This window comes from Ptiloglossa arizonensis, chromosome 3 (genome assembly GCF_051014685.1).
Source record: "Ptiloglossa arizonensis isolate GNS036 chromosome 3, iyPtiAriz1_principal, whole genome shotgun sequence".
NCBI lineage: Eukaryota > Metazoa > Arthropoda > Insecta > Hymenoptera > Colletidae > Ptiloglossa > Ptiloglossa arizonensis.
The window spans coordinates 22,673,617-22,701,187 of NC_135050.1; the positions used below are offsets into that span (position 1 = coordinate 22,673,617).

At 42.0% G+C, this 27,571-nt stretch overlaps 2 protein-coding genes across 2 annotated transcripts in view; one reads left to right on the forward strand and one right to left on the reverse strand.

Annotated features, from left to right (window-relative positions):
- Positions 1-610: 610 nt before the first annotated feature.
- LOC143144938 (uncharacterized) lies at positions 611-10,750 on the forward strand. Its single transcript, XM_076307820.1, has 7 exons — positions 611-967; positions 2,617-4,593; positions 4,732-6,099; positions 6,206-6,335; positions 6,423-6,550; positions 6,630-8,585; positions 8,939-10,750. The coding sequence occupies exons 1-7, from the start codon at positions 611-613 to the stop codon at positions 10,748-10,750; spliced, it is 7,728 nt and encodes a 2,575-aa protein (XP_076163935.1).
- An 878-nt stretch (positions 10,751-11,628) lies between these two features.
- The window catches only part of Fas3 (fasciclin 3), a 41,098-nt gene continuing 25,155 nt past the window's right edge, over positions 11,629-27,571 (reverse strand). The window contains exons 8-11 of the mRNA XM_076307821.1: positions 19,966-19,996; positions 18,740-18,820; positions 15,201-15,372; positions 11,629-14,010 (exon numbers count right to left, since the gene is read on the reverse strand). Coding sequence (XP_076163936.1) covers positions 13,813-14,010; positions 15,201-15,372; positions 18,740-18,820; positions 19,966-19,996 — 482 coding nt within the window. The 3' untranslated portion in view covers positions 11,629-13,812. The remainder of the gene's footprint in view (positions 14,011-15,200; positions 15,373-18,739; positions 18,821-19,965; positions 19,997-27,571) is intronic.

The following is a 27,571-nucleotide window of genomic DNA, read 5'->3' on the forward strand; positions in this document are numbered from 1 at the left end:
GTAACTCGACGGAAGTTTATTTAAAAAATGTAAAACGATCCATGGATGGAAATGGATCGTTCGGTCCTACGGATCGACATTTCGATGGATCCTCGGTGTTCGTTGTTGCATCCTTACGTTAAACGCATGATCGAATTTCGACGATGTTTCGATATTTTGGGGTTAAAGTTGTACGGTTACATTTCGTTTGACGAATGAATTTTGTTACAAGGATTGGAGGGAGTGTGATCCTCATCGTTTGTTTTTTGGGCAAACATCACGTGGTTATCACCGCATGCAAATTGACACGTATCTTGTATCGTGTTTCGCAACGTTCTCGACTTCGTCGACGAACTGTCCAAAATTCTTAGTGACGCGAAAGTGAAAATAATCTCGACGAGAATGATAGATATTCGCGACTCTTCGATCCGAAGGGATTCGAACGAATGATTATCGGGAAAATTTTTGGGTGAAGTTTCGCGCGAATCTTTCACTGAAGATGTACGTAGGTTAAACGTTGTATCGAGTGTTCGTTTAAAATGTTGTGAGTTGCAATAATACTCGATTGGATCGCGCGAGTTACGTTCGAGTTAACGGGGGACGTTACGAGGAAATAAATTGTCGTTGAACAATGGAGAAAGGAAAAACGGTGTACGAAATCAGTCGGGAGAAGAAAGAGGAGTTCAAGAACAAATTGAAACAGCTCGCGGAATGCGACGAGGTTGTATCGAGCGAAACGATGAACGCTATTGGTCGCGTGACCGAATTCGTTCGCGGCGCTGACGATAACGCTCCTAGCAGCGACGAGCTCGATAAGGATCTCGAGGGACAGTACAACGACTTGAACTTCTTCCTCGAGTTGCCCCACGACACGTACTCGTTGACCAGAATCAGACCGGAGTTACCCGTATGCATTAAGTACGGCGTACGCTCGGGATTGACTCACATCAATATGACCAAGTTTTCGCCTCTGTCCAGAGGTCATCAGGTAAACGAAATTTTAACTTTCCAAGTAGGGGTGATCTTTCACAGCGCGATGAGAATGGTATAGAAAAGTGGAATATAGTGTCGAGGTGCAAAATAAATAGAAAGATCGACTACTTTGGATATTGTTTTCTGATTATGGTTACAACTGTAAACAGATGATCAACCAGGTGTTGATTTTAAAGAAATTGTAATGAAGTGGGTCCTACACGATAAGAGTTGTTTTGAAACATACAGGTGATCTCTATCAGCGCGATGAGAATATTATAAAAAAGTGTAATGTAGTATCGAGGTGCAAAATAAATTGAAAGATCGACTACTTTGAAAATTGTTTTCTGTTTATGGTTACAACTGTAAATTGATCAACCAGGTATTGATTTCAAAGAAACTGTACTAAAGTGGGACCTACACGATAAGAGTTGTTTTGAAACATACAGGTGATCTCTATCAGCGCGATGAGAATATTATAAAAAAGTGTAATATAGTGTCGAGATGCAAAATAATTAGAAAGATCGACTACTTTGGATATTGTTTTCTGGTTATGGTTACAACTGTAAACAGATGATCAACCAGGTGTTGATTTTAAAGAAATTGTAATGAAGTGGGTCCTACACGATAAGAGTTGCCTTGAAACATACAGGTGATCTCTATCAGCGCGATGAGAATATTATAAAAAAGTGTAATGTAGTATCGAGGTGCAAAATAAATTGAAAGATCGACTACTTTGAAAATTGTTTTCTGTTTATGGTTACAACTGTAAACAGATGATCAACCAGGTGTTGATTTTAAAGAAATTGTAATGAAGTGGGTCCTACACGATAAGAGTTGCCTTGAAACATACAGGTGATCTCTATCAGCGCGATGAGAATATTATAAAAAAGTGTAATGTAGTATCGAGGTGCAAAATAAATTGAAAGATCGACTACTTTGAAAATTGTTTTCTGTTTATGGTTACAACTGTAAACAGATCAATCAGGTGTTGATTTTAAAGAAACTGTACTAAAGTGGGACCTACACGGTAAGAGTTGTTTTGAAACATACAGGTGTTAAGTTATCTTTGACTCAATAGAAATTATTTTTATTAACACGACGAGTATATAATACAGCGTTTTAGAAAGTGAATAGAATTTAGAGCATAACAAGTCAAAAAATGTCCCACACACTATCCCTATCACTATCACTACCCTGTTACGTTGAGATATTATTCGAATAGAACAGTTCAATATTCCACCTAGTAATTACGTATCCAACCGATTAATTTTTTATTTTCGGTTACTTTGTATCGTTTCGTTTACCTTTTCGATCGTGCCCCGAGGAGTTGAAATAATAGTCACGACGTTGATTACATTGTAGCTCCGAGATCTGCTTCTAACTGCCTCCAACTAGATCGTTGAAAGTACACGGTCCAGGGTAGTGGTTACTGGAAGTCCCTCGAGTCGTTACCGGTCTTTTCGATCCATAAACCGTAATCTCGCGATCTGGAATCGTCTCTGAAACGATTCGAACGTTAAGCAGGAAAACCACGGGCGCGTAACCTTCGCGTAAAATTCAGCCGATTTGGTACACGCGCGAAGCGGGTAATAACAGTCGAGAGACTTCGATGCTTACCCCTTGTTACCCCTTATCGTTGTTGTCGATCGTTTCGTACGACAGGCCGGTGCAACAGCGATAGCAGCCTTCGCGACGACAATGGTTTACAAGTCTCGGTGTTGGAACGAGAAGGTTATCGATCAGATCATCGATGACGGGGACACGTTCTACTGCGAGTCGTACAAGAAAGTGAACACCGACGATCGACGTATGTTGTCCATCCTGGACCTGCAGAGGACTCTCTGCGTACAGAACAAATTAACCGTGAACATCAGCATCGAGGACGCGGCATACGCGGGTACGTTCCGATCTAACGAACCGAAGGAGCTGCACCTGTTGAAAGCGTTGGATCTGTTCTTCAAACGCAAGAACGCCGGCATCTTGTGCTCATCGGTGCTCCACGTGGCCATCTGGAAGGAGACCAAGTACTACAGCATCTTCGACGGTCAGGCCAGAAAGGAGAATTGCGAGCCGGCCTCCGACGGTGTCAGCGGTACCGCGAAACTGTTCCACGTCAGAGACCTGATTGGTGTCTTGTTCGTCATTCTGGAGAAGAGCAACGTTCAGAACGAGCCGTTCGTCATCTACGCGATAGCCATCAGCGGTGTGGATCACTATACCCAACCGATCGACACCAACGTGACGGAGAGCTTTTACAGCAAACCGTCCAGACGACCCAGCGGTTACAAGGTCCAGGAGAAGTATCGAGCAGTTGTTCAAGGCTCATACCACATCATGCATCCCCTGGTCCCTCAACTGTTACGCGGTCGTACCCACATGGTGATCGCTATAAGTGCTCTGATTTACTCGCGTCTGGTAAACGCTAACAAATGGACCACAGCTCTGGTCGACTTGATATTCAATCAAGCTAACATCTACTTCGTCGATCTGGTACGTGTACTTGGCAAGGATCTGAAGAACGAGAACTTCGAGCTGAAACTGGAGGAGGCGATGGGAGACGTAATACTCGGTGTCTACTCGGCCAAGGTGAAGATTCGCGCGAACGTTGTCCCAGGTCACGGTCAGATGAGAGGCAAATTCACCATGGACAGCGGTATACGAGAGTTCTTCCAGAGTCAGAGTTGTGGTTTACTGGAGTTGAAAGGGATCTACTACGCCATTTGGAAACACGACGATACGTATTACTACATGGATCCGTACGCCTGCGACGACGAGGGTTTCAGATCGGACACGGCCGAGCTGGATGGCACCGAGAAGAAAGGCGAATCGGCCTGCGTCACCATGAACAGCTCGATAAATCAGGTGCTGGAGACCGTTCTGGAGAACACGCAGAGCAGGGAGAGAGACGCTTTCATGATACACGGGGTGCGGGTTCTTTATGTGAAAACTGGCACCACAGCTGATGGACCGTTGGAAAAGGTGATCTATCGCGAGAAGGGCACCAGTCGCAGACCCCAAGCCCCAATAACCGAACCGTTCGTGAAGGAGTTCGGGGACAGGGACGAGCAAGCGATCAACATGAAACCGACGATGAGGCCCGAGATGGACAAGCTGAGGGACGCGGAGGTTCAGGCGCCATCACCGATGAGGGACGCCGATTCCTACATGATGAAGGAGGACGAGCCAGAGACGTACGTGGTGCTCCCACCGGACGAGGATAGGGAAACTGAGGAGTTACTGGACGAGGAAGAGGTGGTGGGAGCAACACCTTTGACAAAATTCGACCAAGACGAGGAGGAGTTTACGGTCAACGAGGAAGATCTAACTGAGAAAGGATTGATCGAGGAGCCGATCTTGAACATCGTCAGGGGATACAGGCTGATAAATCCTCAACGTTTGGTGGTTCGAGGCACCAAGAACTGCCTGGACGACGGTTTCAAAATAGAATCGAGGGGTAAGCAGGGATTGATCGCAGCTCTCGCAGTTCTGGCTTACAGGAGACTGAAGGATCCCAAGGAATGGCGAAATGTGGACATCGATCAGTTGGTAGACATCAGTGACAGGACCTACGGTGACGTCATAGCGTGGATACGTCAGGGGAGTCCCGCTATTATCGAAAAGAAGGAGATATTGGGAGAGGTGGAGGAGGAGGAGGAGGAAGTGCAAGCGGAGGAGGACGAGGAGGAGGAAAGGGAATTGGTACCGGCGCCCAGCCACCTGGAGTTGACGATGTTACCGGTTAGATTGAAATTGGGCAAACACGACGTCTTTTATCAGACGAGAGCGAAAGTTATCCAGGGTGAGGCCAATCCGCTCGCCAATCTCGCGGAGGCTCTTGAATGTTACTTCAATCGTTACTCCGAGTTGGTATTGGAGAACAAGAGGCTGATGTACGGTATTTGGAAAGAGGGCGCCAATTACTTCGTCTTCAATCCGTACGGTAGCGACGAGGAAGGTTGGAGGGTTCGCGATTACCCCGCATCGTTCGCCGTGACCGGTTCTTTGAACGAGCTGATCGATCTCCTCTACGGAACGATCGAGTTCAACGATCCCGGATTCGTCGTTCATTTCGCGGCGTTGAGCTCGATACAACCGGGTAAGTTCGCTGTCCAGTCGGAAATAAAGGTACCCGACGAGGCCACCGTCGAGCAATTCAAAACAAGATTCCTACCGATCACCGACGACGATCTGGAGAGATTGAAAGAGGAGACCAAGGAGCCGGAGAAACCGAAGGAAACGGAAAAGGACGAGCTGGACGCGATGGATATTGGCGAAGAGGAGGAGGAGGAAGAGGAGGATGTGGAGGAGGAGGTGGAAGAGGAAGGAAGAGGAGCTCGTTACGGTATGGAGGAGGAGGTGGAGAAACCTATAATAGATCCGTTGCTGGAGATCGGTGAACAGGATCAGCCGGATTCTCCCTACCGTCTCAATCTGGTTCTGCTGACGGCTGGTTTGAAGATACCCAAGCAGAACGTGGAGGATATGCAGCATGTGCACGAACAGGTGACCTTGGAGAAATTAAAGTACAACCATCCCCCACCGTACGTCATGCCGTCGAACAAGACCTTGCTGAAGCTTCTCGTGGCGAAGAAGGCCAAGAGATCGGTTCCTTCGTTGGTGTCGAGGTTCACCATCGACTCTGCGTTGGACGTGAAGAAGAAGGGTGGTTTCCCTGTGACGATGATGGGCAAGTCGGCCGTGACGATGCCCGACATCGAGGAGGAAGTTAAACCATCGAAGAAGATTAAACTCTCCCCGAAAAGTTACCTGTTCTCCAGACTCCTACCCATCTGCCTGATGCCTTTGAGGGCGATCAACGATCTCTACATTCAACACGAGGACACGAACAAAGCTCTCGAGGAAGCGGAAGCTGCCGAACGGGCGACGAAGATACGCGATTTCGTTCACGACGACGTGCCAGAGGTGCCAATTGGCGTTCGCATACGACCGGTGTTGATACCTCTTGGACCGGTTATCAGAACGCCTGTCCGCGAGAAGAGGGTGATCACCTGCTTCGAGAAGAAGAAACGGAAGTGTATGCTGGCGAAAGGCGACATGGGGGATTCCTTTACGGAGAAGCTCCTCTGCAATACCGAGAACCTACTGCTGGAACTCTTCTTCCCGGATTTCAAAGCGAAGGATCAGGTTCGTTGCAACAATCGAATAAAATTAACCTGTCGTGAACTATGTATCTCAATAATGATCAATGTGACAAAACTTAGCACGAATGTGAAACAGCACCAAAATGTAGGCTGTTAAAGTGGAGACTTTTGGTCTTCGGGGCAATAATGAACGCAATAAAATGATGAAAAGTGTTAACAATGATATTTTAAAGAATATCATGCTTTATGAGAGTATTATTACCCCGAAGATCGATAAAGGTACGAATAATCGACGATCGTCCGCTAGACGAAGTGTACCGTGGAACAAAAGATGATCTAGTTTTATCAATTGCTAGTTACAACCAGAGGAGAAGAGCATGGACTCCAGAAGCAAAAGTTTGAACAAAGAATTGGTGGATTCTGAGTTGACGACTATCAGAAGGCGAGTCTCCAGTCGAAAGAAGAAGTACCCTGACGAATCCGTCGGTTTGAAAGTGAGAATCGTCTTGAACGAAGTCGTTGAATCTGGTCTAAGCAAAGTTGTTGAATCTGGTCTCTCGTGTTTCTTCCAAGGTCACCGACGATGGGATTGGAATACTCCAAGGTAACCTGTGCCTGGAGAACCGCGCCGAGAACGAAGCCAATCACTTCAAGTCCTGTTTCTTCTCCGCGTTGTTGTGCATCCTGGCGAAGATCAAGCTGGACCCGGACAGGTTTCGCGCGAGCACCTTGGACCAGTTTATCTTCCTCGGTGATAAGATTTACCAACGAACCGGGAAACTCCGTTACAAACCGTACCGATGGTTTCATCGTGTGGAGATTCTCAACACGACGTACAACGTGATCGTTAAACAGGACACTTACGCAGACCCCGAGAACACGAGCGACGATGATCTCGATCCGATAATGAATTCGTTTCTCGAGAAGAACCAGACCGGGATAATAGTGTTCTCCAATTGCTCTTACGGTTTCTGGACCACTGACAAGAGATACTATCTGTTCGATCCTTATCCCTGCGACGAACAGGGAATAGCCAGCGAGGAGGGATACTCCTGTCTGATGGGGTTCTGCGATCTGAATTCTATGATGAAGAGGATCGAATTGAACGTGGGCGAGAACACGAGGAAACCGTATCGCCTATACACGATATGCATCGCTCAAATGGAGTCGAGGAAACGGAAGAAGAAACGAAAGAAGAAGATTGTCCGGTGCGAAGAGATCAAGGAACAGGAGGATCGAGTGGACGAGCCACCCGAGATGGAGTTGTCAACCGTGTCGTCGATGTCGTTGATCGAGTTACCCGATTGGGTGAACTCTGGATCCAGGACCAGTCTGGTGTACGACATGACCATTCCTGGTTTCGCTCCCATCGAGCATTACGACGCCTCGATGCTCGACGTGATCGTTCTCGAGAACGAGATCACCGTTCCTGTACAGGCTCCGTTCAAGAAACTCCGGACAGAGTTGACGGATGACATGGACGAGTCGGAAGCGGTGAAACTACTGGTAAGGAAGAAGACGTTCGACAGAAGGTTCAAGGCTCACGCGGCTGTCACGTCCCCTTTGGACATCTGTATCATCGCCTGGTCCTTGATCCACGATCCGATCACCTGGTCCGTGAGAACCGTGAGGGGTTTGTTCGAAGCTGCGTTGGACTACACCTTCGACAGTATACTGGCAGCGGAGGATTCGACCGTCAGCGAGATGACGGACGGTCTGTTGCCCGAGTTCGAGATAGCCAATTACATCTTTCGCGCAGTATTCGTCCCTTTACACTACGGGACCCTGTACGCGGTCGAAGGCTGGAACCTGTCCATGTCGTTGCAGAAGATATTCGAGACATCTAGTTACACGGGGGCTATTCTCGTTTGCAGCGAGGTGCACATAGGCGTCACGAAGAAGGACGCGAACTATTTCGCTTGGTGGATCGTCAGGGGCACGAAGAATTTACGGATCGTCACCTCGACCAATCTGACGGAGTTCTTGAAGTTGATCGTTCGTGAACTCGAACAGCCCGAGGAAGTGATCTTCACGATAAGAGTGATCACTGTGTCCTACGCTCAGAAGGTGGACCCTGATTGTAGCGATACCAGAGGTCTACACGAGCCCGTGGTACCGTGCACCTCGTTGGCGGAGATTCACAGGATGGCTACTGAACCCTACGATCTCGAAGCGATATTCAGACCAACCCTACCGGACATCAAACCGATCTTCGTACGCGGAACGGTCGCCTTGAGCAACAGGGATACCTTGACGGAGCCAAGAGCGAAACGCTGTTACTTCGTCGCGATTCTGGTGGTGATGGTGAAGAGGGACATTGTTCAGAGCCCGATGCCGGGAATGATAGACAAGATCCTGGAGGTCGCCGAATCGGTCTATAGAGAGTTTCAGGAACCCAAGTTCCATACAGAGCACATTCTGCGTAACGTTACCGTGATGAACAGGATCTTCGATCTGAGGGTCTGCGCGTCGCCTCTGATAACGATCACGATGAATCCTCGAACGCAAAGGAACGACTTCTACGTTCAGGTTAGTTGAAAATATCTAACCAGTGTTTACTTTTTGCTCAATCTAAATTACATCGATCCATTCCTAAGACCTGCTGTGTGTATGCAACTCTATTCTGTGAACAGTTCACTCGACGTGAACTCGACTGCCTTTGTGACATTTTTGAACACTTTGAACTGAATGCTTCACCTAGGATACTTGGAAGACTTTCTTCTATCCGATATTACTCACGATTGTGTACATTGTACGTGTAGGTTGGCCAACGGTGTCTACCATCCTCTAAATATTTTCTGGATCATCTTTTCTATCGAACTTTCTGACCTAATCCCTTCTATTGATATTGTACGTATTATAAAGATATTCTTCTACCGTAGGTGAAGAAACATTTGAAAAGATTCTTCAGGACATACGAAAGCGGAATTATACATTTCACGAACTGCTGTTACGGTTTCTGGTACTCAAGGGGAACGAACGCCTACTATTATCTAGATCCCTACCAATGCAACGAGAAGGGCAAGAAAGTTTCGAACGAGGGCAAAGCTTGTCTGTGCATCTTCTCGACCATTTGCCAGATGGTGAAGCACATGTGCATCAATCAGTTCGAGGACACTTCGGGTTTCTTCGTTCATCGGCTGAACGTTGCCTCGATCAACGTGCCACCGTTCAAAACCTTCAAGGAGGATCCGATGTGGTTGTACTTGGACTATCACTGGAACTTCAAACACGCTCCGGACATCGTGAAATTGAACAACAAGAAGAAGAAAACCAGTCAGGAGGAGGGCGAGCGGGAGATCATGAAGCTGTTCTGGAACAATTACGCGGTCGAGGTGTCCACCCTCATCTATTCGGCATGGGGCACCATCGGCTCGTTCGATTCTCGATTCGGTGATCGAGCTGGTAAAAATCAGGCGGCCATTTGCGTGGCGGTGCTTGCCATGCAATACCTCAGTCACCCGTCTAGATGGGGCCCGGCCATCTTGGATTCAGCCGTGATATGTGGCGACTCGTACTACACGGAAAGTTTGAGAAGCGCCACGTTGAAGTGTACCAAGCACTCAAACAGATACAATCTGCAGCCGTGTTTCAAGATATTCCCTCATTTGTGGACGATCCACTTCAAAGAGGACATCTGCGGGATTCTTTACGGCGCCAGGAACAGATTGACACTGGCAACAGCGCTGAACCATGCGTTCCAGAACTCGCCTAACCTTATAATCGAGTGCGATAAACTCCACCTGGCGGCCTTGTCGGCGAAGGACGGATTCTACGTGGCTGATCCGTGTTGGGTGGGGCCGCCACTCTTCGACAGAGATCACGGGGCGATCTACGTGCTACGATGTCGAAACATGAACTGCCTGGTGTACACGGTGGTGAAGATGTTGAACACGAACCAGAGGTTGGATTTCCGTTTGACCCCGATCGCGTTCACGTTCGAGCAGGAAGACATGAACTTCGTGGACAACGAGACTCCCAAGATCAAGAAGCAGGTTCTGTTGGAGCCTATCGGAACTGTCCCTGGAAAAACGGAGGATCCTGGTCCGCCGATAATCGGAGCCTTGACCTCACCGAACGTGGCTTCCTACCTGGTGTACAATAAGAACCTCGCTCTGGGTATCACGAAGGGCCACGAATTGGAGAATCCCGAAATAACTCACACCGCGCCTGTGTTGGAGGGTGATATAAAGACTAGCGTGCTGGTTAGTACCACGTGGCGTCTCAACAAAGGCCAAGCTGCTCCTTTGGAGAAGGTCGAACCGGTGTTCGATCCAACGGTGCTCCAACCCGATCCGGAGCACCGCGAGTATCATTCCTTCAAACCGTATAAATCCGTGCCGATGTCGATCACCGATTTACTGGCAGCTTGCGACGATTACCCGAGAGTGGTGGACTTCAAGAGCGAGACCCCGGTTACGAGACCTTTGGAGTGCGCAGCCGCGAGTAACTTCCTCGCGGAGACCGCGCGCCAAGAATTCCGCGCGAGGACGGCGGATATGCGCCAGGATAGCTACAAGACGTACAAACACCGATTGCCAAAACACAAGCCAGTGGAGACCGTTCATACGATCGCCGAAGAAGTCACCACCGACGGGGAAGAGGTGCGATACAACTCACCGGAAACTGAAAAAGAGGACGACACGGAAGACGAGAAGGTCATAAAAACGGAAGTAACGAGTGACGACGATTAACACGGTCGTTGAAAGAGAAGCTACGCCCGACGACGATTAACACGGTCGTTGAAAGAGAGGCCACGACGGAAGCTACGATAGAGGCTACGACAGAAGCTACAATAGAAGCTACGATAGAGGCTACAGCAGAAGCTACGACAGAAGCTACGATGGAGGCTACAGCAGAAGCTACGACAGAAGCTGCGACAGAAGTTACGACAGAAGCTACAATAGAAGCTACGATAGAGGCTACGACAGAAGCTACGACAGAAGCTACGATAGAAACTACAGCAGAAGCTACGATAGAGGCTACAGCAGAAGCTACGACAGAAGCTGTGACCGAAGTTACGACAGAAGCTGTGACCGAAGTTACGACAGAAGCTATAATAGAAGCTACGACAAAAGCTGCGAAAAAAGCTACGATAAAAGCTGCGAAAGAAGCTACGACAGAAGCTGCGAAAAAAGCTACGACAGAAGCTGCGAAAGAAGCTACGGCAAAAGCTACGAAAGAAGCTACGACAGAAGCTACGGTAGAAGCTAAGATCGGAGCCACGACAGAAGTTACGACTTACGAGGATTAACACGGTCGTAGAAAGGGAAACTACGACAGAAGCTACGAATCATTTTAACAAACTTTGTTAATAGACAATCTTTGTTAATATTATACACTTATCGTGACGTTATAAATATGCAAACAGTTAAACTAAGAGATAATTGGAAATCGTACAACTCACTATTTTACGAGAACATCGGCTTCCAAGGAAAAAATTATACGGAAACGCATTGATCAAACTGTAATTTATTTGACAAAACAACGTACAAATTAGTAAGAAATTTTCAGTAGTGGACGGCAATTAAGATTAAAATTAAAACTTTACAACAAAATGATACATAAGTGGTGAACATTATTTTATAAAGTTTATTTTATCCACGAAGACGATGACACAGTTACTAAGCTTAATAACGATACAAATCGTAAATGTAATAGTAAAATTGGGGATACATTTGTAAAAAATTACAGAAATATTTGTAAAGTGTATAAGCAATATTAAGATACGTCGCGTCTTAAATATCTAGAGACACAACGTTAATGGCGGCACGCGCAACTAAAGATAACGTTACCTCGCGTTCACTGATCCTTAATAGACGATTCTCAACGATCGCGGTACAAATGAAAATTAATAAAATCTATATAATCTATACCCCTCAAGCATTCGAAAATCCACAATATACAAAACACAGTATACAAACGTTTCAAAGTAGCTCGGATCGTTCTGTTTTGATATGATTGAAAGTGTGTGATCGATACGTCAATTCAATAATTATTTTCAATTACCTTCGGCGTAGGATATCGTAGATAAAATTTCATCTCAAATCATCTCAAATCAATACGGAATTCGGGATTTAATGTTTTTAACTCGGGTTCTCAACATTTACCTTTATATCTTTAGTCGTTCAACCTTCATAAAATTCGATACATTTGTATTTTATTAGTTTATAGGTATCTTGTACGTATTCACAGCAGCTTATAGGAAGCGAACTTTTCAAGCAACTTTTAAACGAACAGCACGTACGATACGAACGTTACACTTAGATTACATTTAAATGCGCGACAACAATATTAACAATAGAATTTAAGTACGTGAATTCGATTTTCTTTCGTGTTTGCGACATTTAGAAACGCGTCGCTATGTTTCAATCCAATACTTTCGAAAGCTTGATGCATTTGTTTCTAAAGAAGCCACTCGATGAAATTTTTACACGAAATAAAATTAACTCTTTTGAACATTTTTCAAATCTTCCAACGTTACCATGAATTTCGGTGAAATTCATATTTATTACAATTAAATGCGTGTGTATTTTGAAATCTCGGGTTCTTGAAAATTAATCGTATTTATCGAAAACATTTCGGGAGACTTTTGCATCACTGAGGAGAGTTGATTGACAATTTGTTTAAAAATTTGCATCAAGTTCCACGTATCTTGGTCTGCACGGTTACAAACGTCTCGTACACGAAAGAAAGAATTAGGCTCGGTCGTTGCATCTATAATATACTTTCACGACGCCGCTGTTGAACATTTAGCTTTTGCAGAGAGTTTATTCTATTTTCTGCTCGCTCAACTTTGAACATTAAGTCTTCTTCGTCTTTGTACGCCATTAGACGCATATCGAAAGGCAAACGGTTAAGATTAATGGTTATGGTAACGCGAATTTATTTACCCGCATAAAGGTGTACATTCTTCAACAACCGGTTTCCTTTTGTGGAATTTGCAATAAACTAGCTCGTTGCGGACCAATGATCCCCAAGCATCGTTTTATTCGAAATTACCGACGAAACCTTCGAATTCTATTCTTGGAAATTACTGTATCAGAATGTTCGCGTATTTAGCTCCTCCTGCGTAGAATTATAATAATTTCACGCTCTCTTCGATCGTCAAAAAAATTTCGGTTCAATAATATCTGTGATGCTTACGAAAATTTGAGCCATTCTATAATAGTTAGAGCCATCTGTTTACGATTGGACAATATTTTGATATACGTATTAAATTCCTTTCTTTTTTTTTTTCTCTTCAATTTCCATTTCCTTATATAAATTTAAACATACTCGAAATAAGTAACTCGTGAGAAGTACTAAACTAGATAGATCCATAGATCCTTTCCAGTCAAATGTAAACGTATGGCAAAAAGGTACTCGTACGATCAACTTTCGATACAATTTCCATTTCCACGTGAATATTATTCTTTCGAATTTGGAATCGTTCCTTCGTTACTGCGATTGCTTCGAATATCGTTCTTCGTCGTTCGACGATAGAATCGATTTTTCAGTGTCTCGCCATACGTTCACACTTTCTTAACGTTCTACGACTATTAAAAATAAATTAGAACTCATTTTTAAACCAGTTATCCTAAGACTAACCGTCGTGTATAAAATATGAAACGAAACATATTGAAACAGTTGCTTATTTCTATCATAAGACGTAAACTGAAAAGGATCGAATAATAAAGCGCGCCGTTTAAACGGCGGAAAGGTAGGAGTTTGATTGTATTTTAGAGCAACCATCTTGCGCGAACGACGAATATGTTTATTCGTTGGGCGTCTCTTCCTCCGTCGTTGGTTTCGTGTATAAAATTTCAGCGTATTCCGTTTTGTCCTCGTTCAAACGGCGTGGAGCAACACCTTGTTGCTGCAGCGTCAAGTCCAATTCCGCGTAAACTATTCCACCTTCGCCCGTGGATGGATTAGCCTTGTTATCTTGCCCAGCCGGTGTTGCGGTCTGCAGCTGTAAAGTCGAAATTACTTTGTTCAACATCTCTGTTTCATCATTGTTTCATTCGACATCTTTATTTCATCGCGAAAATATAGAACAGTAGAATATCGAATGGGCGAGATTCAGCAACAGTTGCATTGCAATTTGTATTTCTCAAAAGATAAACACCAAATACACTGTAAGAACAACTGAAGCAAGAATGATTAAAAGTCTTATTCAGATAAAAAATATTTGATTTCGTACCTGTCAAGTAAAAATTGCAATTTGAATTTTAAAATGAAATTTCAACATCTTTATTTCATCATTGAAAACACCGTGAAAACATAGAACAGTAGAATATCAAATGGACGAGATTCAGCAACAGTTGCTTTGCAATCTATATTTTTTAAAAGATAAACACGAAATACACTGTAAGAACAAGTGAAACAAGAATGATTAAAAGTCTTATTCAGATAAAAAATATTTGATTTCGTACCTGTCAAGTAAAAATTGCAATTCGAATTTTAAAATGAAATTTCAACATCTTTATTTCATCATTGAAAACACCGTGAAAATATAGAACAGTAGAATATCAAATGGGCGAGATTCAGCAACAGTTGCTTTACAATTTATATTTCTCAAAAGATAAACACCAAATACACTGTAAGAACAACTGAAGCAAGAATGATTAAAAGTCTTATTCAGATAAAAAATATTTGATTTCGTATTTGTTCAATAAAAATTACAATTTGAATTTTAAAATGAAATTATATTTCACGTTGGAAGAATAAGGTCTTATTTGTATAACTGATCCATGGAATAAACGTGGCGGTATGTTTATTCGCCATCTATTGCTCGAATCAAATTTTGTTCGTCTCTGAGTCAAAGTGTACGACACTTCGAGTGACTTACACGCATTAAAATCACTCGCGCGACGTCCACATTAATATTACATTCATGAGATTATTGTACGAAAATTAGATGTATTATCCATCAGAATTTTTTACTATTACATTACAGTGTGGTCCTTTAAAAATGTAGAAATTTGCAACCTTTTATTTTAAAAATTTGTAACTTAGAAATAGGTATAAATTCTCTCAGAAATAAAAGTACAGTACGATGAAAACGTTTGTGATGTACAGAAATCGTGCCAGAAGAATATTGTGTTATTGGAGGGTTGTCGTAATTTTTGCACCGTGTTGTAAGAGGGTACAGTACATTACCTTTTCGTCGTCCACTGTAACGACAGTCCTCATGGTGTCGGTGTCAGCGCCGGACACTTTGTCCTTGTTACGTTTGAACAATCGAGACAAGCTGATTTTCGGTTTTTTCCCACCTCGAGATGATCCGTCCACTTCCGTTCTGGAGTATCGACCAGCACTCTCCGTGTCGCTTCTGATCAACAACAGTTAACAATCTTTAGTACTGGTTTGATTTCTTCCAACGTCCTTGCACCCGAATAAGCTTTTGTAAGTAGCGATACGTTGTCCGGAAGGATGCAAATCCGGACAAACAAATGAAAAGCCTCCAAACCGTTCCAAGTAGACACAACAATCGATTATGAGTCCCGTTTTTTTCCACCACGTACACGTGACAATTGAAAAAAAAAAAGAAAAAACTTTTCCGATTATAATACGCGAGCTAACTCGAATAATTCCATAAATATTGACTTCAGGTGAAATTGATCGTAGCGGATGTCAAATGGAGATCTTGGAAATTACGAGTGGCGAAAAAAAATTTATTTATCGACACGGTGCTCGTTAAATTGTTCCATATATTCATGCGCATCAATTAGTATCGAAATCAATATTTGAGAAATTATTCAGGTTCTTCGTGACAGAGAAATATTGAAAACGAGCAATAAGAGGCAGAGTAATTGTAGCATTACGTTAAGTAGTAAAGTAGAATTAGCGATTATCGTCGATGACAACGTATTGCATATGGAGAAACTGACGTTCAAACTTGCAAAAAGAGTTACTGTGTGACGAACGTTCGTAATTGTCGCGTGTCATTTTTTACAATATCTCGTTGATTTATGGAAGTATTAATGACTCGACTGGCGTTGTTTCTTTTACGAGACTACTCTAGTTTTTCCACTCTCGCCCAAACACCGATATACATGCAATAAAATTCAAGTGTATTGTATAGAGGAAGAAACAAATACGCGAGGGAATCCTACCTTGTTGAACAATGCTGAACCAGACGGTCGTAAACGTTTGAGTATAAATATTAATCTCAACCAAAACATCTACACGTCCCCATAAATTAAAATAAAAAATTTTATTTCACACAAATTAAGAAAGTTACAATGTTTTATCCAACTAGAAACGATTCGATCTGAAATATTATTCTCTACTTTACTATTCGTTTTGCTCTATGATTTGCTTCTAATTATGGTTATCCTCGGTTTCAAGAACTATCACGAAAAGGTCCTCGGATTCATAACGCGGAATTACCTCCATTATTGTCAATCTATAGCGTGAGATGACATAGCAACTCGAGTTATTACGACTGGCTGTCGAGAACATTCCTTGTGATTTTTTATTTTCAAAAATATTCATTGTATTTTCACCGATCGTATCCGAATTATTTTTAATTCCGTGCAAGATGGAACGCTTTTGAATTGCACGAGTTCGCGAAAATTGGAGTTAGGTTATGTTTGGACACATTTTTATCGAGGAAACCTCGCCATCGACGATATTTTCATTCGAATAAACAAAATTTTTTCTGTCTCGAGTAAGATAGTTCCGAAAACAAAGTTCTCGACTCGATGTGCCGGGTGGACCGGATTTTTCTCCTTAAAATAGAGAATTATCTTCTATCCGAGCTAAAAGTAACTTATAACCGACCGTTTGAGATTTTTTCGTTATGCTTCGGATAGTTCAATTAACGAGTTCCTTAAATATTCGCGATAGCGGCTATAAAAATAGGGGATTGATTAGCGTCTGAATTGATGAAGGAATATTCTCTTACATGTTATTTTACGCGGCAATTATGATTTGAAAAGAAAAAATGAAACTAGATCAATTAATACTCGAGCATTCAAGGTTGGCTTATTTACCTTTGACAGCCACAGAAAGAGTTGTTGCAACAGATTCAGACTTTTCTTATTGCTCATTTTCAATAACAAGAATTTATGTAAAGCTACGAACCTTATACCAGCAGTGACTCGTCACTTATTTATACGAATTAAAGATAATTTAAAAAAAAAGAAAAAAAAACTCGTTTTACAGGAAACGAAATATTGTGTTTTCGATGGTAAACCGAGAGAATGTAACTTTTTCGAGTGATTACTTACACTTGTCTAGTTCATTTTAATTAAAACCAAAAAAAAAACAAATAAAATATACGACAGGTAGACGTAACAAATTTATCTTGGAATCACGATTTCCACATGGTCGATGAGATAAAAATCTATTAACGGAAATTCGAAGAAATTGAGAGGCTGCGATTGAATTTGATATTCAAATTCTCCAATGAAAAGGTTACTTAAGGCGATCGTTGATGCTCATAATCTTACGACAACGCGCAACATGATCGATTTCTGTCTACCGGCTACTGCAGGATGTTTATCAACGTCTTTTTTTTTCTTCAATTTTTCCCGTAATGCGTTTTTGCCGTCCCGAGTTTTGAGAAGTCGTTAACGAGCAAGTGTACCGCGCACGTGCTCCAAACGACGATTATTATTCTTCCGTTTTCAGTGCGGCGAATAACAATTTGACAAATAGAACACTGTTTCTCTCTCTCTCTCTCTCTCTCTCTCTCTCTCTCTCTCTCTCTCTCCCTCTCTCTCTCTCTCGTCGTCGTCGTCGTAAAATTTCGAACGCGAGTGGAAAAACCTCGCGTTTCCTATGCACGTATGACGCGTACGATGATTAATAAAGCACGCATTTGCGTTGCGAAAGAAACGTTAACGATCGCGCGAAGAAGCGAGCGAATTAAGCGTAAAAAAAGCGATGATGGTACTTCATGCGACGCGAGACACGATTTTTCCACGCATAAGTCCTTCGTGTGAATTCACCTCGTTTCAAATTATATATATGCACTCCCTTTTTGCGCGGAGACCGAACATTAAATTCACACGTAACGCGGCGGTTCACGATGAAACTTTTTCATCCTCGTCCAGCTATGCAATCTCGAATGACATTGATCTCAAAGTTACAATAAAATCATTATCCACGAATCGATCGTTCGTGATTTTGCCAAGTTCGCAATTATCCTGTGGACACGATTCGAACCAAAGCGACATTGGCTGAAAAATGGTATCAACCCTCGCAATACCATCCACGCGTGGGTCAAAACGGACCCGTAGTTTGAAATTATACAAATACTTGGAATAAAAATTCTATTGTTCCATCGTGTCTCTCTCAATTTCCAAGGAAAGTTATACCAGCTGTACAAGCGAGAGTAAGGTCTCTCCGGGTCAGAGGAGGCCTACGCGTGGGTCAAAACGGACCCATAGTTTGAAATTACACAAATAGTTGGAATAAAAATTCTATTGTTCCATCGTGCCTCTCTCAACTTCCAAGGAAAGTTATACCAACGGTACAAGCGAGAGTAAGGTCTCTCCGGGTCAGAGGAGACCCACGCGTTGTACAGCGAGGGTTAACATACCGGACAATGTGGATCGTGGCTCGTGTAACGTTACTCGATCTCCATGTATCTCCGTGGTCCCCATAAAATGATATTTCGACGAGAACAACACCGGTGAATGGCTTGATGGTTTTGTCGTGAAGAAACAAAAAGATAGAAAGAGGCTTGCCTTTGGCTACTGACAGTCTCCGCATTTTTCGATTTCTCGAAACGAAGGAGATTAATGCTCGCCGCTGCATCCGCGATGCTTCTGAAAATTGTGCGTTTTGCTAGCAAATATGGTGAGTACCGATCGGTAAAGATTTCCAACGGGAGTCTAGAACGAATCTTCCTTTAACTTTTTGTTCGATTACGTTTCACTTTTCACGTTCTTCAAATATTGAAAATAGTTCTCGGTTCGAAGATACAGAGGTGTTTCTTTATTCGAGGAATCTACTTGCGGGGATTCGGCGCACAAAATTAATACAAAGTAACTGCTTAACGTTATTTTTGAGTTACAGACATTTCTGGAATAAATTGTACCAGTGTACCGCGCAAATTGTTCAAAACGATCATCATTTTTCGACTAAAAATATTCATTTTTCCGCATTTTCTTGGATTATAATTATTCAAGGATACTGTTCTAAATTATTAATTAAAAATACGAAATATTAATTAAGATTATATTTTTCACACATATGTATATATTTTTGTGAAAATTGGCAGAAATATTGTTCCGTTAACGTTTGTGTGGAACATTCATCTTGGACGTTTCCAAATAATAGTAATTTTTTTGACTCACAAGTAACCGAGAAACTGTCATTGGACACTGTCACTGAGTATTTAATGAACAAGTCTTTTGCAACAAAAATTACTATGCGACAGATCGAGTATTTAATAGTAAAAAAAATGGAATAAATAGTTTCGTAGCTAATAGCTACGCGAAAGAATCGTGTCAGGAATCATTTCATCCAACGACACTGTGACAGTCATCGTTTGACGTAAACACGTATAGGGGCTCTATTGGAGTACTTCCGTATCGATCGAGAGGACGAAAATACCCGTGACTTTCTCTTCGTTTCAACCCGCCGAATTCATATCCACCGTAAATCTCATCGATAAAGAAACACCGTGTACCATTGGACGTTGTTCGATCGAAATTATTTTTGAAACCGACGTCACTTTTTATCGAAACGAAGCAGTGCAACGCCAAGTGGAAAAGTTGTGTCGTCTTTCATCACGTGGGTGCAATAGGGTTTGTCAGCGGAGCAAATTATACTCACTACGATAAAAGTACTAGCGGTGGGTTGGGGGTAAGAGTTAGTTACGGATATCGTTGGAGAATACTGAAACACCAAAGGAGTGCATCGTGCTACTAGAGATCCACTACGAACCCCGAAGGAATGGAATACTCACGACTCGCCGAGGTTCCTGGACGTTGAGCTACCTGAAAACAATTTAAAAGAAACAAGTTTCGTTTAATGATAAAAAAACACACGATCGATGGTAAAAATTGACCGGAACACTACCGAGCGAAAGTTTGGTTGCATTTCTCCACATTCTCGAGAGATACTCGAGACACGGTGGACGTTAAATGGACGTTCGATTATTTTTGAATTTCGAACGTTTCGAAGAAGGGTAGGACGGGATTCCGAGAATCGTAAGGAACGATCGAGAAACGAGTTATACGTATAATGTGTTAGGTACGTCTTTCCATAATTATGGCCCCTCTATGATTATTTATTAATGAGATATTAATACACGACTAGAACATTTTCAAGGCCCCGATGCCGATTAATAAACGGTTATACCGTGGCGGTAGTTTCCTCAGATGTATAAGAAATCCCGGAAACGTTATCGAATCGAAAATGTATCGACGGATGCAGGACGTATGGTAAATTGATCGTAGTTGCAAAAGTTATATAAAACCGTGAACGTTCGAGTCGTTTAGAAAAAAAAAGAAACATTCGTCAGAAAGATGGCCGTCGATGAAAAGCTGCGTTTGCGCGATGAATTTCAAACAATTTGCGAATTTTTCTACTCGTTGCATCCAAACTTTCGAACGGTAGTGTTTGCACTTACATCTATGTGTAAACGATCGACGAGAAAATTAACGAACGAAAATTGAACAACTTTCGGGGGATCTCTCGTGGAGGAAATTATAACCTAATGAATTGAATTTCCGATCGATATCGATCGGTAAGTTGAATAGTAAAAATTATACGTTCAATTTTGTAAATGCAGAATTTCATTTGGAGAAACTTGGCGATGGCAGGATGGCACAGTTTCGTGTACGTTCGTGTGTATTTAAAACAAATGTTTTATTTCAAAAATCATATAATACCTAAGTATAATATCATAGCGATGAATGAACTTACAGTTAATTACATACAGCTCTCTATATATTAATTTCATTTGAATTCTTAATTAGATTTACTCTTGCCTATTGCGTTGTATCTACAAGTACAGATACAAAATGTTCATGTTCTTCTCGTATTTGTTTCTTCGTGTGCTCGCAGTGTTCGTGTACGTGTGTGTACGACTGTGTGTGTTGTATCTATGTGTGGACGTGTACGGTACATAAGTACGCGTGTGTTGTTTCTTGTATTCCATTTATCGACCGTATAACATTCAAACTTCGACTTCTTATTTTCTTATTCGTAAAATCGTAATTTAAATCTGTGTGTGTGTTTTTTTTTCTTTTCTTTTTGTTGTTGTTGTCGTTTGCTGTCGGTGTCGTTTCCCTCGAAACGTGTCGTTCTAAAGTAGCGATCTCTGAAGTATTCTTAAAGTGCTTTCTCCACGGTGATGCTGTTTACATTGGGCCCTCGTTACAAAAAAGTATAGAAAAACGTCGGTACCGAGAACGGATCATCAAAACTGACGTTTTCGAAACGCGAGCATCGCGGCGGCTCGTTTAATTGATACGATTGACTTCTAAAAATGTTTCAGAGAACACCATTTTCAGGTATTCGTAAATCCGTTTATCTTTATAGTCGTATTTAATACCTAAACTTACGTTAACATAAATATATATATATATATATAATATAATATAATATATATATATATACTTCATTGTATGGCCAACGATCATGCTTCTTACAATATTACAGTACTTAACCTTTTTCTTTTCCACGTCGTTAATAAGTATTACAAATTTTCAACTTCGAGCTTTATTTCTAATTTCGTTACAAAATGGGCGAACGGAACGATGGTAATAATAATATCAACAATAGTAATGATAATCGTGATAGTGATAAAATTGCATTCGAAGTGCAACATTTCGTTACGACACACCGATTCGTCAGAAATATTTGAAGAAAAAGAAAAAATAATAAAAATAGAGAAAAATCCAATGTATTCGCTCGTTTCTTGCATGCGCTGGTACGTGTTCTCTACACTTGTGTACGTGTGTACGTGTTTGAGTGTGTCTTCCTTTGTTTGCACGCGCGTGGCGTACGTGTGTGCGTGTCTCTCTCTCTCTCTCTGTGTGTGTTTGTGTGTGTGTACATATACATTTACGTTTCGATGTATACGCGTACAAATGGTAAATCGTAGCATGATCATCGTGTTTTAAATAATTATCGTTACAGTTAATGAATCATAGAAATCAATTACGAAATAAGTGTCTTAATATCAGTTAAAAATGTACCGCAAGGAATTTTTTTGTACATTAACGTATTCTCGCGCGTAATATCCTTAAAAACACCGCGTTACAATCGATTATCGTTTCGACGCGCTTCATTGTCGTGTGTGGTCGCTACGCAGGCTGAACAACGCGTGTCGAACGTCGACCAATGGCCGCCCGATGTTCTTTTTATTGTATTTTTCCCCCAAGATCGTCGCGCGTCGCACGAACGCGTTTCCATTTATGGGCGCAAGGTGGTTGCGTCTTTCACGACGAGATGCAACGTCTTTGAAATGTTTCTTTTTTTTTCTTTCTTTTCCCCAATGCGCAAGGATCGCGAAAATTGCATTGAAATCACCGAAAGATGTTTCAAGGTTTCTCATTTGTGCACGCGCGCGCGCTCGTGGCAGTGATCTTCGTACTATGGTCAATTGGTAAGTTGGCGAGTGGAACGTTGCAAGCAGTTTAATTTTGAAAATGAATCGAATCGCGTGTTCGAGGAGTGGGGAAAGATAGGGTGGAAATAGTTCGAGAAGTAACGAGTGTTTCTATCGTATTATACTTGGGTATATGTACTTAGGTATACTTAGGTATACTTAGGTATACCGTTGTAGCTTATAACTATTATATAGATACAATAGGTACACTCGTTATTTTTTTCTACTCCACCCATTTTGTCTTTCCCCCACTTTTTATACGCGACATTCGAGTAATTTTTCTGGCTGGTTGCAAACGAAGTAAAACTAACGGGTGTGATTATTATATTGTAATTACCATTGTAACATGGAATACCAAATACAATAGATACACCCGTTACTTTTTTTACTCCGCCCATTCTGTCTTCCCCCACTTTTTATACGCGACATTCGAGTAATTTTTCTGGCTGGTTGCAGACGAAGTAAAAGTAACAAGTGTGATTATTATATTGTAATTACCATTGTAACCTGGAATACCAAATACAATAGATACACCCGTTACTTTTTTTACTCCGCCCATTCTGTCTTCCCCCTACTTTTTATACGCGACATTCGAGTAATTTTTCTGGCTGGTTGCAAACGAAGTAAAAGTAACAAGTGTGATTATTATATTGTAATTACCATTGTAACCTGGTATACCAAATACAATAAGTACACCCGTTACTTCTACTATTTCGCTTACATTGCTTTCCTCCATCATTACGCACAACGTTCGACTAATTTCTCTGGCTACACTGTTCACAGTTTCGAGTATAGAGTTTCAAGTAAACAAAGTTTCGCAAAGTGGTGCGAGGAAACATGCAAAGTATACTTTCCGAAAATTGTAATTACTCTAGTGTCTATCCCCCTAGAAACGACTCCGTCAGCATTCTTCAGACCCGCCAACTTATCAGCTCTCTGTAATACGTACACGAGGTCCTCGATATTAATTCCTTGGGACCCCGTTTGTGCTAATTTGTATCGTTTCACGTGTTTCGTTAAGCGTCATCTGGAACGCTCGAGACGACCGGAGACCATTTCATTTACGTGGCAAAACTTTATTTCCCGTTGAGAAGAAAAAAACTAGTCAAGGATTCGTCGTAGCCGGGTGAATGATAAAGCACACACGGTTTACCGTTCTCGATTAAATAAAATTCCGGTTTGTCCCGTAAAAAGAGTGCAACGAACGTCTCGAGAATGCCACCTGGGGTACGTTTAATGCGTATTCAAAAATGTTAATGCTCGGCCGCGTACGTCATCGCTGTTTCCTTTTTCATTTTATTTCTTCTTTTCGAATAGTTGGATCGTTATTTCTGTCGGTGCGAAATGAGCACAAAAATAAAAAAGAAGATTTTACGGCTTCCGTAATCGAGAGAAACGGTCGTCCCGGTCGTAAAGAAAGATTTCGCGATCCCTCGCGCAGATTTCCCAGCCATGCTTGCTCCTCTCGCCGCGAAACGTTTAAAATTCCCGCGCAACGCGCGTACGAAATGGATTTCGGGCGACCATGGGGTACCAGAGTTGTTCGAATACACACGATCGAATAAATCGTCGCGCCTCCGTTGTCGACGCGTCGAGTGGACGCGCACTGGCGCCATTTTCTTCCATTTCGTTTTTTTTTCTTTTCGTTAGGCTCTCTATTACATATACCGATACGTTGTTCTCGTTAGTACACATAATTACATACCACGACGGTTACATGCGTGATTCGCTGGTTAACGAGCGATTGAACGTGTTCTGCCAAGCGGGATCTTTCGCGAGGAGACGAGGTTTTTACGTTGATTCGGCAGGATGAAGTCGTACAGCTAACGTAAAAGAGGCAGGCAACATAAAAACATCGGCGCTTAAGATTTAATTTAAAGTATCAATGGGTCGCGACGCGCGAGATCGCTCGATACGAGTCTCGGAGTATCTCCAGAGACATTGGATCTGTTACGTTACGTTGTCAGGAATCGATCTTTGGGAATCGATTTGTGTTTCTTCGGACGATATTGAAAAAATCGATGGTCGACGATTTCGACGCGAAACGTATGCTCCGTGCGGAAGACCTTCTCGTGTAACGTATACACGTGTACACTGAACGCCTGTAGGCGTTCACCGCACGCTGAGGACCGATTGTCGAAGGGGTAACATTGTCACTGTAGATCTGGACTTGGATCAGTTTGAAAGATCGAATGGAGCGTCAGAGACGAAGGACGACACTATTTTATCAAATGTATAATTGTATCGGTGAAGATTTTTAAGTGTATGAGTGGACGATCGTTTGGTAACTTTTGGTAACATGGTAAACGATTTCTATTTGGCGTGTATATCGTATTCCGTATTTTCAATCCCATCGTTCGATAGAATATCCAAAACCTGCGACGAACACCAAACCCAAGACCCTTAAGAATCTTTAGGTTCGTCGCGAGATTTTAAAAAATCCTGAAAGCAGAGTATCCGAGTTACTTCGAATTTGAGGATCAGTTTGCAACACTCTAGATCTTTTCAGGGCAAGCATCGAAATGTGGTTTCAATTTCGAACCAAGTCCGATCTGTTCCGAGGGTTACTTTCCAAATTTCGAATGATCGAATTATCGTTCTTCGAACTCTCTCGATTTTCATTCAATTTGATCCTCTCCCTTTCGATTCTCGTCAAACACATCGTATCCTGATCGACACTCGGCGCGTATAGTTCGTTGAAAATGGACGTCCCGAGCGTCGCGACCCCGCTAAAAATACAATGCAACGAGAGGCAGTAGATCCGTGCTGGTCTCTCCATCTTGGCAGAACATGGATGCTCGAACGAGCGTTTCTGTGTTGTTTTTTTTTTCTTTCTTTAATTATTTTATTTATTAATTTTTTTTTCGCGGCGATACAGACACTCGGATGCGGCTCAGCCTCTTTAACGGCGTAAACAACACTTTCGACATTAGCGAAACACGATACAAAGTACTTAATTGGCAACATACACGTAATCGATCCTTAATACCTTAATATCCACGCTCTAGTTTTTCTTTCCCTACGTTATCGACCGTACGTGTCACGGACCGCGATCGATCGATTTCTCACCGCGCTCGCAATCTCGGTCGACCCTTCGCGAATTTCTTAAATCACCCTTAAGTGTTAACCCTATACTCTGCCCGATAATAGTCTTCCTCTCAAAAATTCACGGATAACGACAGGTCGCTCGGCAATTGGAGTGCAAATGGATAAATAAGTATTCAATTAATATTTACGAGTTGCAAGCCAAGTGCCCCCGACACAGAATATAATATATTCATTACTATTATTCAATCTCGTACCATAATATTTATAATATATTTATATATATATTTATTTATATATATATATATTTAATATATACAACACGCAGTAATTTCGGTCGTCTTCGTTCGACGAGTTCCCCCGGGGGGGATCAGAATCGCTCCACGTTTCGTCTTCAATCTTACTTTACTTTATTTTATTCATTTATTTACTTACTTAATTCTTTTTTTCTTTTTTTTTTTCTTTTTCTTTTTCGCATACGATCTCGACTGGGAGAACTCCGCGGAACTCGTCGAACAGGACGATCGCCTCTTTGTAAGTGAAAACACGATCGCGTATGGAAAAAAGTGAAGGAGTGTATGTGCAGAATTCGGAAATGTTTCGTCAACGAATGACAGATACAGGGATCGATCGATCGATTCTCTCATTCTTCTCTACTACCGCCATCCCCGTTCGTAATTAATTGTTTCTTTTTCTTTCTCATTAGGGTCACCTCCTCTGACGGTGCTCAGTTTCATAATTCCTCTGTACGACGCCGTGGAGACCCACGTTCGTGAACTTCTTTTCTCCTCTGTAACATATATTGCATCTGTGCGCGTGTGTGTATGTTTGTGTGTATGTGTGTGTCTATGTTTCGCGTGTACGTGCATTTCGCTCTTGCTTCGTTTCTCACGTTTCTCGCGACGACTGAGCTAAGCAAAGATCACCAGTACAAAAGTACAAACAACACTTATTGTCGACGGGAATGATAATGAAATTACGAAATTCACTTTTATCGAAAGTATTCCAGTCGCGGTTAAGTCTTACGGGTTCTTTTGGTTTTTTCTTTTAACGCTAGATTCTCGTCACCCTTTCTTACGGTTGCTTTTTTTTATTAAGAAGAAGAAAAAAAACAATGAAACTTCGCGTGCAGGACGAGTATTCGATGATGTGTGGACCCTTTAAACCCCCCATCCCCCTCGTGTGCGAATCGTCGCGATATTTGCGATCGATGAACTCTTTGCACCGAATGGGACGCCATTTGTGGCACGAGCGAAGAGGACAAGATTCTACCCGCGATGGATTCTACCCGTTTTCAAGTACATCGATGGAGAAAGGTTTCTGGGGCACGCTGCTATCGTTGTTAACGTTCAAGTTCGCCCAATTAATCTCTATCGAGTTATAATCGGTATTATTCAAACGAGTAATCGAGGCTCTTGTTCGATCGAAGGAAAGTGTATACGGTAAATCGAAAGAAATTGTGGTTAAAGAAAAAATATTGATTTGCAAAATTAGTAGAATAGTACCAAAATCTTGTTATGTTATTTCGAGGCAAGTTTCCATCGATCTTTGGAAATAAAAATAGAAAATTTCGTCAGGATTTACCAAGAGTGTACTTACTAAATTTACAAATTTATTTTAATAGAAAAAACCGTCTAAAAAATTAAAGATACACTTTAGAATCCATTTGCAAAGTTATTAGAATAGTAGCAAAATCTTGTTACGTTATTTCAAAGTAAGTTTCCATCGATCTTTGGAAACACAAATAGAAACTTTGGTCACGATTCACCAGGAGTGTAAGTAGTAAATTTATAAATTTATTTTAATAGAAAAAACCGTTTAAAGAATTAAAGATACACTTTAGAATCCATTTGCAAAGTTAGTAGAATAGTAGTAAAATTTTGTTACGTTATTTCAAAGTAAGTTTCCA

Excerpts from the sequence above, each read along its gene's own strand:
- LOC143144938 (XM_076307820.1), top strand. The coding sequence starts at position 611 with ATGGAGAAAGGAAAAACGGTGTACGAAATCAGTCGGGAGAAGAAAGAG. Across the intron at positions 4,594-4,731 it reads AGAAGGAGATATTGGGAGAG|ACGAGAGCGAAAGTTATCCA; the intron begins GTGGAGGAGGAG and ends GTCTTTTATCAG. Across the intron at positions 6,551-6,629 it reads ACGAATCCGTCGGTTTGAAA|GTCACCGACGATGGGATTGG; the intron begins GTGAGAATCGTC and ends GTTTCTTCCAAG.